An 18,448-nucleotide genomic window follows, 5' to 3' on the forward strand; every position below is an offset into this window, starting at 1 on the left:
GCAGGCTCGGTGGTGTGCTGGGAAGTGATCCCCACAGTGAGTCTGGTGAACATCCGTCCCCACACAGTTACAATCTCTTTCCTCGTGATGAGGGCTTTGCAGATTCACTCTCAGCAACGTTCCGATATGCTGTACAGTACCCTTAACTCCGGCCGCCTGCGTCACGTCCCCGGCCCCTACTTATTTCAACAGAAGTTTGTGCGTTTCACTCCCCCAAGCCCCCCTTCTGGCAACCACCTCCCTGTTCTCTGTGTCTACTAAGACTGGTTGTTTATTCTGGGTTTGGGTTTAGTCTGGATTTCACACAGAAGTGAGATCATACGGTATTTGTCTTTCTTTGTCTGGCTTACTACACTTAGCAGAATGCCCTCAAGGTCCAGCCATGCTGTTGAGATGTCAGGAGTTCCTCATGTTCTATGGCTGAGTCAAGTTTGTGTGTGTGTGTATTTTCTTTCTCCATTCGCCCACTGATGGACACTTGGGCTATTTCTATGTCTTGACAACTATAAATGATGCTTTGATGAACATGGGGGTATAGGTGTCTTTTCAAGTTAGTGTTTTCATTTTCTTTGCATAAATACCCGGAAGTGAAACTGCTGGATGACATCTTAGTTCTGTTTACATTAAGAGGGGTCATGGGTTCAAATCCTGGTCAAGGGCACTACCTTCGTTGAAGATTTGATTCCCAGCCCCAGTGGGGGTTGTGCTGAGAGGCAACCAATTGATATGTCACTCTCACATAGATGTTTCTCTCACTTTCCCTCCTTCCCTTCCACTTTATCTAAAAAAAAAAATCAGTGGAAGAATATCCCCGTGTGAGGATTAACAACAACAACAAAAAATAGTTTACGTGGGTTGCACAACACTGTGAATGTACTAAGCACTGCTGAACTGTACACTTTAAAATACTTGATTAAGCCCAGCTGGTGTGGCTCAGTGGTTGAGCATCGACCCATGCACTAAGAGGTCGCCGGTTCAATTCCCGGTCAGGGCACATGCCCAGGTTGTGGGCCTGATCCCCGGTGGGGGTCATGCAGGAGGCGGCCCATCAATGTTCTCTCTCATCCATGTTCCTATCTCTCTCCCTCTCCCTTCCTCTCTCTAAAAATCAATAAAGAAAAAAAATGTTTTAATAAAATAAAATGCTTAATTAATTTTGTTACGTGAATTTCACCTCGACTTATGTCTTTTTTAAATCCTCACCCTCTCCATTTATTTTCAGATAGAGTGGAAGGGCTAGGGAGGGAGAGAGAGAGAGAAACACTGATATGAGAAAGACACATCAACTGGTTGCCTCCCACACAACCCTGACGAGGGCAGGGAATGAACCGCAACCGCGGTACCTGCCCTTGACCAGAATCGAACCCATGACTCTTTGGTCCGCAGGCCGACACTCCAACCACTGAGCCAAACCGGCCAGCGTTCACCTCGATTTAAACTATGTATTTTTTACTTGGAAATTTGATGACTTGTGTGCCACCTGGACACTGGTGAGTGAGGACTACGCGTGTGTGCTAAATATCACCTGCTCCGCACCCCAGCACCTAGGCCAGGAGGCGAGGGCAGAGGGCACACTTACCAAGGGGAGAGGTAGGGCTGCTGGGGGTTTGCATGCCATCCGTGAGCCCTCAGGGACCATCTCTTTTTCTTTTTTTTTTTTTTATCCTCACCCGAGGATATTTTTCCATTTTTTGTTTAGGTAAGTGGGAGGGAGGGAGAGGAACATTGATGTGAAGGGACACATCGAGTGGCTGCCACCCTCACGACCGACCAGGGCCGGGGACAAACTGCAACCAACGTACGTGCCCTTAGCGGGAACCGAACCCGGGTCTCTCTGGACCGCAGGCCGACGCTCTAACCGCTGAGCCAAACCGGCCAGGGCTCAGGGACCATCTTAATGCGTCAATGTTGAAAAGTGTAATTTTTTCCATGTAAAAAGAAAAAACCCAGTAAACAAAAGTAAAAATGAACATCACTAGTTCCCAAGCCCCAAGGGCGGGGCCTGTGTTGTCCCACCACCCTCCTCCAGCACATCAGGGGACACTGCTCTTAGTGTCGTTTATATTGCACTCTTTGAATACTATTAAATATGTCTGGATTGTGATTAAGCATGTAAATTAAACACTGACTTAGACAGATATACAATTTTAATAACAATTTTAAGTGAAGATCATTTTGACAACACGACGCAGCCACTGAAGGGACGGTTATGAAGACTAGCAACAGGGGGGCCGACGGCAGTGCCAGCTGGAAACAGCGGGTGACAGCCGCATCTGCGCTCTCTGCCCCCACGGAAAAGAGAGCGGCCGGGTGTGGGCACACCCCAGCCTGTCCTCACGCGGCGGGCGGGCAGCGCTGCGCCCGTTTCACGCCCGGAGACTCTGAGGCTGAGAAAGTTGAAAACACCGCCCCCGGTCACTGTGTCAGCAAATGACCAGATGGCCCACAGCCCACTCCTGTTTCCACGTGGCCCCAGGTGCCGAGACTCGTGCTGGCTGGTGACTGGCAATCGCAGGTTCGGACTTTGCTGTCACGGGTTATTCTTGCTTCTAGAGCCTAAAGCATGTGTGGGTCGTACCTGGGTAAGAATGGGTTCTACAAGACACCCTAACCTTTTTCTTTTAAAGAATATCTTATGGTAAGAAAAACGACATTCGATTTTTTAAACATTCAAAGCAAACTTGAACTTTTTCCCTTTAGGACAATCTAAGCGCCGCCTGAGACTGCTCCAGAGAGCTCTCCCTTGCTACCAGCATCTCAGGAGCTGGCTCAGACCAAACCAAGCCTCACCCGCAGCGCCCCCTGTAAATGCGGGAGGGGGTGATTCTCTTCCCTCCCACCGAGCCCCCGCCTTCTCCTCAGGGGCTGCGGTCCCCTTCCTGCAGGGTGTCCTGCCCGTGTGGCATCCGCTGTGAGGCCAAACGGAATCACTTCTCGGCTCCCAGCCTGCGCCTGTTCCTCAGAAATGTCTCCCTTCCTTCCTTGAGCCACGGAGGCCGAGACCCCACATCAAACCGCCCACAGCGAACTTCCTGCAGCGCAGCCCAAAGCCGCTGAGACTTCTGGGGCTGACAGCCCGCTGCCCCCAGCCCTGGGCAGGGCCTCCTCCCTGCTGAGGTCTGTCCCTCGCAGAGCGTCCGGGGAGCTCCCTCGCCCCCCACGGGTGGGCACAGCGAGAACGCACTGTCCGTGGGCCCCAAGCCAGCGGGAGCCCGATGGGACTCTGCCTCCAGAACCGGGGAACCGTCTGTTGCTCCAAGCGCCCCGGCCGGAGTTCCGTCCCGGCAGCTGCAGGCCGCACAGACAGAATGTCATCACGCCGACAGGACAGCTGTGCTTCTGCTTCGTGACCAACGACGTGCAAGACCACGCTGCCCGGGGAGGGCTCAGTGTGAAGGGCGCCTGGACCTCGGCAAGGGCTCCGAGGGTCCACAGTCACGGCCAGCCCCTGGCAGCCAGACGACAGGCCATCTCAGAAGGCTGCACACGGACCCTGCACCCCATCGACCCGCCTGCCTTAGAATGAATTTTGAAGAGAATGCAATGTTTAGCCCTGGCTGGTGTGGCTCAGTCGCATGGAGTGTCGTCCCAAACACCAAAAGGGCACGTACCCAGGTTGCGAGTTCGATCCCCGGTTGGGTGTTTCTCTCTCTCTCCTCTCTCTCCCTCTCTCCTTCCCTCCTTTCCACCCTATCTAAAAAAGTCAATGGAAAACTATCCTTGGGTGAGGAGTAATTTTAAAAGAAGATAATACACAGAAAATGATGATTTCATAGAAACAAGTTATCTGAAAGAACTTGGAAAGGTTCCTATTAACCTGAAGACTTAACTCAACCATAGATATTAAGTGAGTTACTTCCACCAAATCATATTCAAGCAGTGTGATTCTACATGTAGCTAAACATCTAGTAGTAAAGATGTCACCCAAAAAAGGACGCTGACCACGGCCGGGCAACACCGGCGGGAGCCACGTGTTCCCTGGGGCTCTGGCCGGGCCGGCAGGCGCTGCAGAGGACGGGCCGGCGGGCGCTGCAGAGGACGGGCCCTGCGGGCGCGGGCCGGGCGCGGCTGGGCAGACAGAGGCAGCCTGCCGTCAGCGCAGCGCGGGGAACAGCGCCGCGGCCTGGGTGCTTCGGCCGCCTGCCCTCCCCTCACTCTCAGGTCGCTCTGGTCCCACGGCACCGACACCTGCCCGGAGGGAACCAAGCAGAGAGGGGACGGCAGAGCGCCGCTCCTCGCTAGGAGGCCGGGTGGCGGGCGGCGGCGGGGACAGTGCACAGTGGACAGTGCAGCCGTCCGTGGAGCCCCGGTGGGAAAGCGCTAAGGGAGCAAGTGGCCGCCGCGTGGACATCAGGCACCATTACTCACCTACTAATGGTTTTGAAAGGAACCAGGGAAGGCGAGGGAGGACGGGGCGTGCCCGAGGGGGAGGGGCTCTGGACAGGACGAGGGCTGAGCGGCCGTGAGTGCTCCCGGCGGGGACCTGCACCCTGGGCTGGCCGCCCCCGTGAAGCCATGCCCCTGGGACTGCAGGGAAAGCTGCGTCGGCTGGAGCGCTCCTCTTGTCCCTCCCCCAGTCCAGTGCCCGAGACCCCGCACTCAGTGCACCGGCTCTCGCACACGCCTCCACCCCAGGCCCTGCTACAAGACAGCTGGGCTGCAGGGCGGGCGCTGGCCACCAGAGGGTGACGCTGCGGGCTGCTGGCCGCGGGCCTGGGCCCCTGGGAGGAGGAGTGCCCTCCTGGCCACAGCATGCCAGGAGCCATCCCACAATGCCCCAGCGAGCCCTCTGCTCCAGGTTCTCCCGCAGGGCCCAAGGGGAGCAAACGGCCCTTCCTTCCTCAAGGCCTCCAAAGACATGGAGAAGGCCCACTCACTGTCTACCCGAACCAGGAATGAGTGTGACCGGGGGCTCTGAGCACAGCCCACAGTGACCGTGACCAGCTGGCATCCCACTCTGCCCTCGCTCTGGGGCTGGAGGGGGTGCCACCAGCTGGGTCTGAGTCTCAGACTCAGCTCGTCACTGTACACCAAGGTCAGGTGCTATCTGGAGCAGACAGCTGGCAGGTTTGGATTTGGGGGAGTGTGTGTGTGTGTGTATACATGTATGAGTTAGGTTTATACACGCACACACAGCACAGTACCTAGCACAGAGTAAGAATCCAAAATGGTAGCGATGGTGCAATTATTTTGACACACAGGGGATCCGCTTCTCCCTCCCGGGCAAACATTCCCGCTTACGCCTTGCGCGACATGAAGGCAGCACACCCCACTGTCCTCGGAGCCACCTGCGCGCCTCAGAAAGGCAAGGCCGCACGCCGGCATTTCTCTGTCACTGTGTGCTTGGGGGGCTTTGGGTTTCGCTTTTCGTTGTTCGACTTCATAGGCAAATAGAATTCTGAAGAAAGGGAAACCCATGAGCCCACCAACCTAACAGAAAAACGTGACTTTTAAAGGTTACCTTTCAACCCACACGTATTCACGTTTTCCCTTAAAAACCTTACTGTTAAGTATGATTGAGATTTCCACAAACTACCCCAATGACAAAGTCCTCGAGGAGATTCCCGCTCAGGGCTCAGATCCCGGCCCAGATCGGAGATCCCTGTCGCAACCTCGCTTCCATCAGCTCCCTCCTGCCCCGTCAGAAACCAGCGCACATACTAAGAAAGTGTCTGTAGGCCACCCAGACGTGTCCACCATCACGAAGCACCACGCGTGCCCACGCTGTGAAATCAGAGGATCAGCAGGCAAGACGCCGAAAGTCTCTGAGCCCGTGCTGTGCGGGCCCCTCCGCACCGGCACTGTTGCCGCTGTGCCCCCAGATGGACGCACTCCACACAGGCAGCCGGCCCCGAGCCTGTACTCTCCCGGCCCTGAGACTCGGCCCCCCACCTCACCTCCCAGGAGGCCAACAACGTCTGCGCTGAAACAACGCCTGGCCCTCCCGCCGTGGCCCTCCCGCCGTGGCCCTCCCACCGTGGCCCGCCTGGCCTCCCGCCGTGGCCCGCCTGCCCTCACTCGGCAGCGAGACTCGCCGGTGCTCGGCTGCCTGCGCACACACACCGGGAACACGCGAGGGTGTCGTGAGCACAGGGTGAGCACTGTGTGCCCGAAGAGCATTCTCCGTCTCTGTGGTAACAGAGGGCTGGAGCAACACGAGTGCCCACCAGGAGGGCAGTGATGCGTTGTGGAAACGCAGACTCCGAAGAGTCTCTACGGATCACTTCCGAGTCACCAAAGGAGAAATAGCAGCTGTCACCGGAAGAACTGGCAGGCACCGTCTCAACCATGTGATCAAAGTGGACTTCGTCAGCGCTGGGACGCACCAGCACCACAGCCTGTTACAGTGACCCAGAACACAAATGACTGGTGCACAGCAGGGCATGAGACAGCCCGCTGAGGGACCTGCACTCTTCAGGATGTTAGCTCGGGAACATGACACCAGGCTGGGGTGGGCTCCAGGTCAACAGACACGAGAGACGTGACAATGAGCACAACAGGTGATCCTGTAAGAACTGGACCAAAAAAGAGGGGTAAAGGACATTATGGGGACAGTGATCAGCGGAAGGTGAATCAAGTGTTGTCCCGTGGACTGAGAGGTCCCAGTTCAATTCCTGGTCAGGGCCCATGCCAGGGTTGCGGGCTCGATCCCCAGTAGGGGGCGTGCAGGAGGCAGCTGATGGATGTTTCTCATTTCGATCTTTCCATCTCTCTCCCTCTCCCTTCTATTTTAAAAAAAAGTGAGCATGCACTGTGGACAAGGTAACAGCACGGCGTCAGTGTTACATTTCCCGACTTCCACGTCACTGAGACTATATGAAGGAGTGTCTTTGTCCTTAAAAAACACACAGTGAAGTGTCCAGGGGTAAGGGGACAACACCTCTCTCACTGACTCTGGCGGGTCAGAGAAATGTGTGCACATACAGCACCCAGACAAGGAAAACAGGGCAAAATGTCAACAACTGGTGAATCTGGGCCAAGTACTATTCTCGCAACTTTTCTGTAACTATGAAATCACATCGAAATGAAAAGTTCTGCAGGGCCGGTGTGGCTCAGTGATTGGGTGTCGACCCTGCACCAGGAGGTCACCAGTTCGATTCCCGGTCAGGGAACATGCCCAGGTTGTGGGCTCGATCCCCAGTGGGGGGTGCGGAAGGTGGCCAATCAATGTTCTCTCTCATCGATGTTTCTCTCTCTCTCTCCCTCTCCTTCCTCTCTCTCTAAAATCAATAAAGAAAAGAGAAAACCCAGTGTGCAGACGGGAACAGCGTCTTACAAGCTACAAGACTCCGCAGGGCACTGGCGGCTGCCTGTGCGTTGGCCAGGCTCTGCCCTGCTCTGAGCAGCTCTGTGCCCCTTTCTGTGGGCCTCACGCGCCACCTGGTGGCCGAGCAGGGCACTGCCGCCCTCAGGCACCAGCCTCAGCTCCACTCTGGCACCTGCCCCACTAGGTGTGACCTGGGGGCCGGCTGCAAGCCCCAGCACCCAGCAGAGGCCGAGCACAGTGGCAGGGTTCCAGCAGACAAGCGGCACACGCCTCAGTGCACTCACACGGGTGCCACCACCCCACTGCCTGCACTGTCCCTGCCGGCCTGGCGCAACCCCAGCTTGCCGTGGCTCCCTGCAGTGCTCACAGCCTGTCAACCCACCAAGGGAGCCCAGCAGGGAGGCGCCGCCGCAGCAGGGGTCATGACGTCGGTCACCCGCGGCGCACCCCATGAGTACTGTGAATAGCTAGACACCTATCTGCCCAGCCTCGCGGAGCTAACCAAGGGCAGCTCTGAGAAGCCAGAGAGGGGTAACTGAGACCAAACTGCACTGGGAGCAACATTCCCAAACACGTCTAAACAAGCTGAGCTACACGGCAAATGCAGTCCATGGCGACAGCCGGGGTCTTCCCGGTAGCCCTCGCTCAGAGGCAAGACCCCGCGCAGCCCCCCTCCACAGGGCACTCACCGAGGTCTGTGTTGGGGCCAGCGAGCAGCTGCTTGAACTTGTCGAGCCGGGAGGCCTCTCTTTCACTTAACGCTGAGCCGCTGAGGGTACTGGGGTCAGACGACCCGCCCAGGGTGACGGTCGCCGAGTGTGGGAGAGACTGGGACCTCTGCAGAGGGGCAGTGTTGCTGGCACTTTCTGTGGAGGGAGAGAGAACAGAGGGTGAGGGCAGGGCAGCCTCCTGGCCTTCCTGACTGCACGCTCACCACTAAGGCCACGGCCACTTCCCGAGTGCTACGGTGTCACAGCCGTCCCTCCCCCAGGCTGCAGGGTGCAGACCACGGCTTCCGGAGCAGAGATGACACTCGCTGACACCTGTGCCGCTCGCCCTTCACGCTACTGGTGGAGCACTATTCATCAGTAAAACAGACCCGCCCACATAAAAGCAAGACGCTGACCGGACACTCCCAGCCACATCAAGGCCTGACAGCCCCCAGGATGCCCCAGCTCAGGCTGCCCAGGTGACGTGACCCGAGGACCTGCTGGTGCAGGGCTGAGAGGAGGGTGCTTTCGGGAGCTGCCCAGGCCTGAGCACGGGGGAAAGCCCCCAGTCACCGTGATGGGGCTATAGCTCGAGAAGGCACTGAGGACAGCAGGCAAAAGCTGGGGCACACCAGTGACCAGGATGCTGCCAGAGCACGGGACGCTGCCACCGGACTGAGCCTCCCAGATCTCCCGAGTCCACGAGGAAACGGAGAAAGCCAAACCTACTGCAGGCAGGAGGGGGGCGTCCCATGCAAGTTTGTCCAGCCCTCACCCAGTGCACCACTGACCCCAGGACAGGCTGATGGGCCTGTGCCCACGGGGACCCATGGGGACCCACGGGCGAGGTGAGACAGCATGTTACATCAGCGGCCCAGAACCAAGGACAGCCACAGGGAAGAGCGGAGGTCCTCAGGTAACTCAACAAAGAGCCCCACTGAGCCATCCATCTTCAAAGCGAAATTTAAAGTGGAGTAAAAATAAACTCCTGGAAACGAAGCAAGGGGCAGATTCCAGAGGACACGTGCTGTCCACGAGTGGCAGCTGCGGCCGGGCGGAATGGAGACAGCACCCCTACCCCCGTGTCCCCAGGCAAGCTTCCCAGATAAGCTTCGGGAGAAGCCTGCAAACGTGGGCACAGAACAGACCGCAGCCCCTGCTCCCTGCCCATGCGCTCCACCCTCCGCGAAGCGGTGCGGGCAGGGCCAGCTGTGGGCCCCGGGCTGCTCTCCCTCCTCAGCACCCACTACTCAACCACACCTCGTCCCACAGAAGCGCGTGGGCAGGACACAGGCCCACATTCGGCAGCACCGGCTGTGCTGGACCTCACTGACCTGTGGTCTCAGAGCGGACCCGTGCAGGGTGACCTCTGCCCACGGGGCACACTGCAGCTGAGGCGCGATGAGGCACTAAGATGACGGCACTAAGGCGGGACAGGTGGATGTGGAAGGCAAAGCGGCAGTGAGGACCTTCAGGGAACAGTGAGGTCAGCAGCCGGGTCTCCGTCACCGCGAATGGAAAACACAGCAACGCCCCACCTCCGAGGTCTCCGAGAGTGGGGTCTAACCGCCACCAGTTGGCATCCACACAAGACCCCGTTCACAACTCTGTCATGGTCAGCTATGGGGACAGCTGTCACCTGGCTGTGCCCACTGAGCCCTTCGCAGACACAGGTGCACTTTGCCATTAACCCAATGGCCCCTAAGACCAGCCAAGTGCACCCCCCAAGGTCAGGTACAGAAACTTCTTCGACATTCGCTAGGGAGGTCGGGCAGCGGGCGGCGAGGCAGGCACGGGAGCCCGCCACGGGTGGGCTGCAGCCTCACCGTCCAGGCTGGGGGCCGGCCGGTGGCAGGCACTGTGCAGGGTGACCTCTGCCCCACGGGGGCACACTGCAGTGACAGGCACCGACAGAAGTGCTGGCATGGGTATCCACGAGCAGGAGAAGCGCTGCGCGGAGTGGCCGGGCGCGGACGCTCCAGGACGTGCAGATACACTGTCCGTGTGAGCAGCGGTGGGAATGGAAGGGCCCGCCCCTCACCGGAGCAGAGGCCTGGCCTGGGAGGGAGCCCCTGTGCAGAAGGCGAGTGTGGGTGCCACAGGGGGCAGGACACGGGAGGGCCACGTGGCCGCCAGGCTGAGGACAACCTGGTCTACTTCAACAGCTCTGACATCACCACAGCGGACACCAAGAGAAACAGGGAACCGGGATGAGGTCCCGCCTTCAAGGAGCCTGCAGCCCAGCAGACGAAGCTGCAGACAGACACGCCGCCTCAAGGGGAAGCAGGGCTGACCTCCCTCCGCTGGGGCGGCTCCCCGGCCGCAGACCCTGCACACATCGCCTCCCCTCTGCGGCTTCCCTGACGAACCCCTGGCCCTCCTCAATGAGAGAACTGGGGCGTCACCCGGATGCCTCTGGATCCTGCCCACCACTCAAGTCCCATCTGTCTCAGGAGATGACAGCAGCCGTGCACCCGTCTCCCACTGAGTGCCAACTGGCACACGCGACAGAGCGCCTCCCTGAGCCAGGACCAGCCCCGGAAACAGGGCCTGACGCGCTCACGTCCACGCCGCCACCGCACCGAGACCTGGAGACCGGGAGCTCGGACAGCAGTGGGCCAGGCCCCGGGGGCCAGGAGCCCCTCGGCTGGAGGGCACTGGGCACACGCACGGGAGCTCTCATGGGCGGGCCCACCCTGGGCATGGGCTACGTGCAGTAGCACACACCCTGCCCCGGAAGTGACACCCAACATGTCCCGACACTGCCACATGTGCCCCGGGAGCAGAACTGCCGGCTGAGACGGCCTCCCTGCCAGGCCAGGGCAGGGCAAACAGCAGGGGCCCCAACCCTGGGTCTGAACCCCAGTCCCACAGCTCGGGGCGTGGTCTGGGCAGCTACACGGCCTCTCCACACCTCTCTGTAAGCCACCCCCAGGGCGGCTGCAAACCGCAATGAGCTGATCAATTACAAGGGCGCTGTCAGCAGTGGGCACACTACAAGCTGCGGAGGGCGGAGGGCCGAGGCGGACGGTCAGCAGCCCCTCCCGCACAGGCTGCTTGCGTGCCCTTCACCTGGGCCCTTCCAGGAGGCCAGCCCAAGCCTCCCTCTGGTCGAGGTCCCCCAACCACACACCACATGTGTCATGGACTGACTGCTATGTCCCCCAAAACCCCTCTGTTGAGGTCCACCCCTCATGGGATGGTGGTAGGAAGAGGGGACTTTGGGAGGTGATTAGGTTTGAATGAGGTCACGGGGGAGGGGGGGGTCAGTGCCCTGAGAAGAGTCAGACAGCCTGCTCCCCTCGCTCCCCACCATGCGAGGACACGAGAAGACGGCCATCTGCAGCCCAGAAGAGGCTGTCCCCAGAGCCCGAATGCTGGCCCCCGAGCTTGGACTTCCAGCCTCCGACTGAGACACAACTTTTCCAGCTATTGTTACAACGGCCCCAGCTGACGAGGAGACTGGTGCCCCCGCCAGACAGGACGCTGCACAGCGCAAGGCCTTCCATTCGGCTTGTCCCCTGCGCACCACAGCCCTGAGCTCGGAGCGCTGAGCCATCCGCATGCCCATGGGGCAATGGGGTCCTCCATCCCAGACCCTGGCACGGAAGGAGCAGAGGCAGCGACAGCAATCTCCAGAAAGGCCAGTGGCCCAGGCAGGCGGGCCCGAAATCCAGACAGGCTCCACCCTCCAGGAGTTTGGTCCGAACCCCCCCACAGACCCGGGGCCACAGGTAAGGGTCCCTCGAGCAGTGATTCTCAGCCTTCCCGATGCCGCGACCCTTTCACACAGTTGCTCGTGTTGTGGTGACCCCAACCACAACATTATTCCTGTTGCTACTTCATAACTGTAATTTTGCTCCTGTTATGTCTTAGGTGACCCCTGTGAACGGGTCGCTCACCCCCAAAGGGCCGTGACCCACCGGCTGAGAACCGCTGCCCTGGAGGCTCCCCAGCAGCTGCAGGGAGGCACGTGCTCTGGCCTGTCGCGGGGCTGTGCCCGCTGGAAGCGCCGGCTGGAGTAACCAGTGCACACAGAGCGGGGAGGGACCGGCCTCGCGCTCAGGGTGGCCCTGGCACGACTGCCCACGGAGCCACGTCCCTGCCAGTCCAGGGGAGGAGAGGCTCAGCCAGGGCACAGGGCAGCGCTCCTCCTGCCGGGCAGGCCTGCGCCCCGGATGGCAGCCTTGGGGCCTTCAAGGGCAGGCTCCTGCTGCAAGGGAAGGGCCCTCCTCCTCGTCCACATGGAAGGACTCTGTCCTTCTACAGAATGCACCGCGGTTCGAGTCCCCAGCCCACCTGCAGGACAGGCTGTGTGGCTCTCGCTGACAGACTTCACCAGCCGGAGGTCACTGCCAGGGCCCGGAGGAGGCTCTGCCGAAGGCTGTGGCTCCGGCCCCAGCGGCCCCAGCGGCCCCGGCGGCCCCTGCAGCTTGTGCCGCTCCTGCCGCTGGCTGTGGTCGCGCAGCACGCGGTGCGCTGTCTCCATGACCACCTCAGAGCTCAGGCTCTCGGCCGCCATGGCCAGGAGCTCGTCGTCGTCTTCGCCGGCATCCCAGGCGTCGCTGGTGTTGCTCTCAAACTCCTGGAAGGTGCTGACTCTCTTGGCCTTCACGGGCGTGGTGGGCACCTTGGGCGTCGCCTTGAGCAAGCTGCAGAGCAAAGGCAGTCTTATCGGACCCTGAGCCCTCGGCTTCCCCCACAACCAGCAGAAGGGAGCCCCAGGCAAAAAGCACACACCCTTTGCGGCTTTGATGGAGCTGGGCGGGAGGGTAGAAAGCAGGCCCGGCTCGGAAGAGCCAGAACGACTGGGCCGAGCCGCGGAGGACTTGGACAGGACCGGAGGGAGAGGCCCGCGAGGTCTGTGCCGCAGGCAGGAGCAGTCTGCGTGCAGACAGGAGCAGTCTGCGTGCAGACAGGAGCAGTCTGCGTGCACACAGCACTGCCGCCAGGCGCCCAGGCTGCCGCAGCTCCGGGCGGGGCTGCACGCTCTCACCCCCACGCGCTGCCACCCTCCCGAGCAGCGCGGGGGCTGGAGGCAGAGGGGCTGCTCACGGAGCACGGGCCTTTGGGGTATGCCAGGAACACGGGACCCCACAGTGTGGCCGCAGACGTCGGCCGCTGCGTGTCCGGTAACTCCTGGGACAGGCAGCCCAGCAGAGCCGCCTCCTCCGGCTCACCTGTGGCGGAGGAACCCGCGCCGGGCAGAGCAAGCCTAGGGCAGCGGGACGGGGAGCAGTGGACAGCGAGGGGCACAAACCACCACCATTCACGGCCTGGCCAGGCCGCAGGCGGGGGCGCCAGCTGTGTCCCCTGCACAGACGGCCCGCTTCGGGCTGTGGCTCCCATGGCTGCACCCCCAAGAGGAGGACGTGACAAGGCCAACAATCTCTCGTACAGCCAATGCCTGATACGTGTTCACTGAACGCAAGACCATTTCCTCCCGCAGGAATACCAGAGAGTTGAGGGCCGCCCAGCCCCCAGAACCAGCCTACACACCCCAGGGAGAGCTGAGGCTTCACTTACGTGCCATGTAACAGTGGATCAAAAGGGGGATGCTGGGCGCCGTACACATGCTGGATGCTATTTCAAAAGAAAGGGAGAACACGTTAGCATCTTTCCAGCTGCCCAGGGCCCACCACTGACTTAGGAAAAGGACCAGCACCTGGAAACCCACAGGCCTGAGGGAAGCGACTGCCCACCAGCTGCCCCGCCGCCCTCCGGCCCTCTGGGAGAGATGGATCACACCACACACAAGCAGGGCACTCAGCCCTCCCTGCCAACGGGCCTCAGGCACGACCACAGGGACAGGGCTGCTGGGAGCATAGGGGGTCCCGGCAGCCTCTGCGTTCGGACACGTCACAGGCCGGACACCGACCATGAACGCATCAGCCATCTCCCAGCTGGTACCATTCTGTCTAAAGACGGACTGCAGAACACGAGACAGACGGACTGCAGAAACACGAGACGGACGGACTGCAGAAGCACGAGACGGACGGACTGCGGAGCACGAGACGGACGGACTGCGGAGCACGAGACGGACGGACTGCGGAGCACGAGACGGACGGACTGCGGAGCACGAGACGGACGGACTGCAGGAGCACGAGACGGACGGACTGCCGAGCACGAGACGGACGGACTGCCGAGCACGAGACGGACGGACTGCAGAAGCACGAGACGGACGGACTGCAGAAGCACGAGACGGACGGACTGCAGAAGCACGAGACGGACGGACTGCCGAGCACGAGACGGACGGACTGCCGAGCACGAGACGGACGGACTACAGAAGCACGAGACGGACGGACTGCAGAAGCACGAGACGGACGGACTGCAGAAGCACGAGACGGACGGACTGCAGAAGCACGAGACGGACGGACTGCCGAGCACGAGACGGACGGACTGCCGAGCACGAGACGGACGGACTGCAGAAGCACGAGACGGACGGACTGCAGAAGCACGAGACAGACGGACTGCCGAGCACGAGACGGACGGACTGCAGAAGCACGAGACGGACGGACTGCAGAAGCACGAGACAGACGGACTGCCGAGCACGAGACGGACGGACTGCAGAAGCACGAGACAGACGGACTGCCGAGCACGAGACAGACGGACTGCCGAGCACGAGACAGACGGACTGCAGAGCACGAGACAGACAGACTGCACAAGCACGAGACGGACAGACTGCAGAAGCACGAGGAAGAGATCAAAGCAATTTTTGTAAAGACTGAATGGTTATTATAAAAGTCTCATGCTCATCAGAATAAATTCGGAATACAGATGGAAACAAAATAACCCTCATGGCAGACAGCCATGTCGGTCACCCCTTCCTCCTGGGGACACCCAGCCAGGGATGGCCATGTGACAGTACAGGTCGGTCAGCAATAATGCCAGTCCTTCCTGCCTGACGGATGGAGACAGCAGAGCTCACACCCCTCTGGTCCCTGGCTCTCCCCTCCTCCTGCCTGGAGCACAGCCATGGCCTGGGGTCCCTCAGCCCCCGAGCCCCCATGAGAAGCAAACAGGAGGAATAAGCCACCAGGACAGGCGGCAGGCAGGAAGAGGAGAGGGCGCAGGGGTCCGACGGCACTGCACCCCTGCCAGCCCGGCCAGACACTCCCCCTACCCAACTCCCAGTCCAGGGACGCACAGCCTGTCTGTCTGAGGCCCTGGCCATCAGATATGCCCCAGACATGGTCCACCTAGAAGAGGCCACAGCCCTGGCCGGTTTGGCTCAGCGGTTAGAGCGTCGGCCTGCGGTCCTGAGAGACCCGGGTTCGGTTCCCGCTAAGGGCGCGTACCTTGGTTGCAGTTTGTCCCCGGCCCTGGTCGGTCGTGCGGGTGGCAGCCACTCGATGTGTCCCTTTCACATCGATGTTTCTCTCTCTCTCTCTGTTCCTCTCTCTCCCTCCCACTCTACCTGAACAAAAAAAAAAAAAGAAGAGGCCACAGAACATTCTGATGCAGGACTTGGGGGGGGGGGAGCTGTCAAGATAAACATAGACCTAGACTGTCTGGTATATAGATAAATGTGTTAATTAGTTACAGTAGACTAAATCCTACCTTTTTTACTTAGCATTAGATCGTGCCTAATTCCCTGTATCATTATTAATTCTTCAATTTACTTAAATGCATTTATTTACTTTGCATGTGTTGTTTGATAGCTACAAAACAATTTAAGCAGCATGTATAAACTTAAACCATAATCATGAGAAGTGCACACAGGATTTCCCTAAATATTTCTCTGCAATCCCTTGTAAATCTACCATTATTTCTGAATTTTTAAGTTTTACTATTGTAGTAATCGAATGACCACCAGCTGGCTCATCACTGCCTGGGCCACCTCCCTGGACACTGCCACCTCTCACTTCACTGTCCCACCATATGGCTACACCATGACTTATGTAACCAGTGTTGACTGTGAGACAGTCAACTTGCTTAAAATTGTGTGTGATTGTAAAAACAGCAGTAAACATCTCTGGGGACAAATACTTGCCCACAACTATGAGCTGCACGAGGATAAGTCCCCAGAAATGGACAGCGGAGACACACAGGACACTCTACAAGGGCTCCGGCACCCAGGGAGACGGCAGAGCGGCCGCCCTGGCGATGGGACAGGCTGCAGGGCGCTGCTCATGGCCGGAGGGAAGTCTCCGTGCTCTGTGCGCCTCCTCCGCGATCAGCAAGGGAGCCGTGGTCACACGCTGCTCGGTGCTGCTCCCTCTCTGCAAACTCCCTGTGCAGACCTTTTGTCTGTTTTCCTAAGGGGCTGTTCACCCTTTTCTTACTGATTTTCGAACCCTCTGGAAAACAGAAGGCCCCTTTAGCATTCAGGCAGTGTGGCTGGCAGAACGAGGGCCCCTCAAGGACGTCACAACCTAATCCCAGGACCTGCGGCTGTGTCACCGCTACGGCAAACGGGTCTGTGGAGGTGCTTAAGGACACAGCCGCTGGGGCTTCCCTACACTGTGCAGCCGGGCCGCCTGACCACACGTCCTTACGGGTGGACTTGCCAGCTGTGCTCGGAGGGAGCCTCACCAGGGGCGATGCTCAGAGAGGCTACGGCACTGGCTGTGATGAGGGCAGGAGACCACGAGCCAAGGGACGTGGGAGGACTCCAGAAGCTGGAACAGTAAGGAAACGGGGGACAGAAGCTTAGGGAGCCTGCCCCAGGCCAGGCCCAGCGAGCAGGGTGCACAGCCAGCTTAGCGCCAGGGCTTAGCGCCAGGAGTCCCCCACACGCACCTTGCGGGGCACCCGCATCACCAACTAGCTGCTGCCTCACAGGGGTGGGCACCAGCCTGGACTTGGCATCTGTGACTCCCTGCAGCGTCTGTGTTTCTGCTGAAGACTCGGGGACCTCCAGGCAGCACCTCCCGTCACCCCACATGTGTGTGGAGTTTCTATTAATACTCTGTATGTCTTTCTGCAACTTTCTGTCAACAGTGTCTTTATGTGCCAGTGTTGATTCATGCAGCCCGGGTTTGCTGTCCTGTGGGTTTCACTCGAGGTACACGAAGGGGGTATTTCAGCAGTCAACCAGCTTTTCAACACGACGTTCACATGGACACCCAAGTCCGAAGAGGCAGAGCTGTCCGGAAGGCCGGGGAGCAGGAGCCTGCCCGCGTGCCTGCCTGGGCTATGCAGGGAGCCCCGAGAAGAGGGGGTCCCAAGGAGCCACAGCGGAATTCAGGGGAGTCCCTGAGAAGCCACTGGTCTGGTTTCTTTTTTAAATACATAGCCTTAGAAAAACAGTAGAGAAAAATTAAACAAAAACAAAAAGTGGCCCTTTGAAAAGATGAACAAAGTCAACAAATCCTTAGTAGACTGACTAAGAGAAAAAGAGAGAAGACGCGAATCACTGACCCCAGGCCTGAAGGAGACATGGCTCCGACCTGCAGAAACACGGTGGTGAGGAGGACCGTGGACAACTGCACAGCGATAGATTAGGTTGCTTAGATGGGTGAGTTCCCAGAGAGACAAAAACAACCGAAATTTAATGGAGAAAAAGAAAATCTGAATCCACACACTCGTGTGAAGAAACGGAAGTAGTCACCTGGACACTCCCTACAGAAAGCCCAGGCCCGGGGCTGCTCTCACTGGTCAGTTCTAACAGATACATAAGAAAGAATTAGGGCCAATTCTTCAGGAAATCTTCTAAAATCTAGAAGCAGAAGGAACACTTCCCAGCTCATTCCATGACACCAGCATTACCCTGATACTAAAACCAAGCAACTGGTTGTGCGGGTGGCAGCCACTCGATGTGTCCCTTTCACATCGATGTTTCTCTCTCTCTGTTCCTCTCTCTCCCCCCCCACTCTATCTGAACAAAAAATGGAAAAATGTCCTCGGGTGAGGATAAAAAAAAATAAATAAAAATAAAACCAAGCAACAACAACACAAGAAGAAAACCACAGACCAATATGTCTTATAAGCACACATGCAAAAATCCTCAGCAATATACTAGTAAACCAAATACGACGTTTTTTTAAAAACTACTGTCCAGCTGGTGTGGCTCAGTGGTTGAGCGTCGGCCCGTGCACCAAGAGGTCGCCGGTTTGATTCCCGGTCAGGACACATGCCCAGGTGGTGGGCCCGATCCCCAGTGGGGGGCATGCAGGAGGCAGCCAATCAATGTTCTCTCTCATCAATGTTTCTATCTCTCTCTCCCTCTCACTTCCTCTCTTTCTCAAATCAATAAAGAAAGAAAATTTAAAAAAAAAAAAACCTACACATCATGCCTTTGCCAGTGTGGCTTGGTTGGAGCACTGTCCTGTTCACCAAAGGGTCACAGGTTCGATTTCCAGTTGGGGCACATACCTGAGTAGCAGGTTCAGTCCCCGGTCAGGGCACGTATGGGAGGCAGCCACTCAATGTGTCCCTTTCACATGGATGTTTTTCTCTCTCTCTCTCTTTCTCCCTCCTATTCTATCAGAACAAAAAAATGGAAAAATGTCCTCGGGTGAGGATAAAA

The 18,448-nt window shown here is 58.5% G+C and overlaps 1 protein-coding gene across 6 annotated transcripts in view; it reads right to left on the bottom strand.

Annotated features, from left to right (window-relative positions):
• The window catches only part of TBC1D22A (TBC1 domain family member 22A), a 228,356-nt gene that overhangs the window by 190,599 nt on the left and 19,309 nt on the right, over positions 1-18,448 (bottom strand). For all 6 annotated transcript variants that reach the window (XR_004961560.1, XM_036278220.1, XM_036278221.1 and 3 more), the window contains exons 2-4: positions 13,504-13,560; positions 12,277-12,629; positions 7,957-8,133 (exon numbers count right to left, since the gene is read on the bottom strand). Coding sequence is in view for 5 of the 6 variants with exons in the window: in XM_036278220.1 (XP_036134113.1) it covers positions 7,957-8,133; positions 12,277-12,629; positions 13,504-13,560 (587 nt within the window). In the remaining variant the exon portion in view is untranslated. The remainder of the gene's footprint in view (positions 1-7,956; positions 8,134-12,276; positions 12,630-13,503; positions 13,561-18,448) is intronic.

This window comes from Molossus molossus, unplaced genomic scaffold (genome assembly GCF_014108415.1).
Source record: "Molossus molossus isolate mMolMol1 unplaced genomic scaffold, mMolMol1.p scaffold_m16_p_26, whole genome shotgun sequence".
Classification (NCBI taxonomy): Eukaryota; Metazoa; Chordata; class Mammalia; order Chiroptera; family Molossidae; genus Molossus; species Molossus molossus.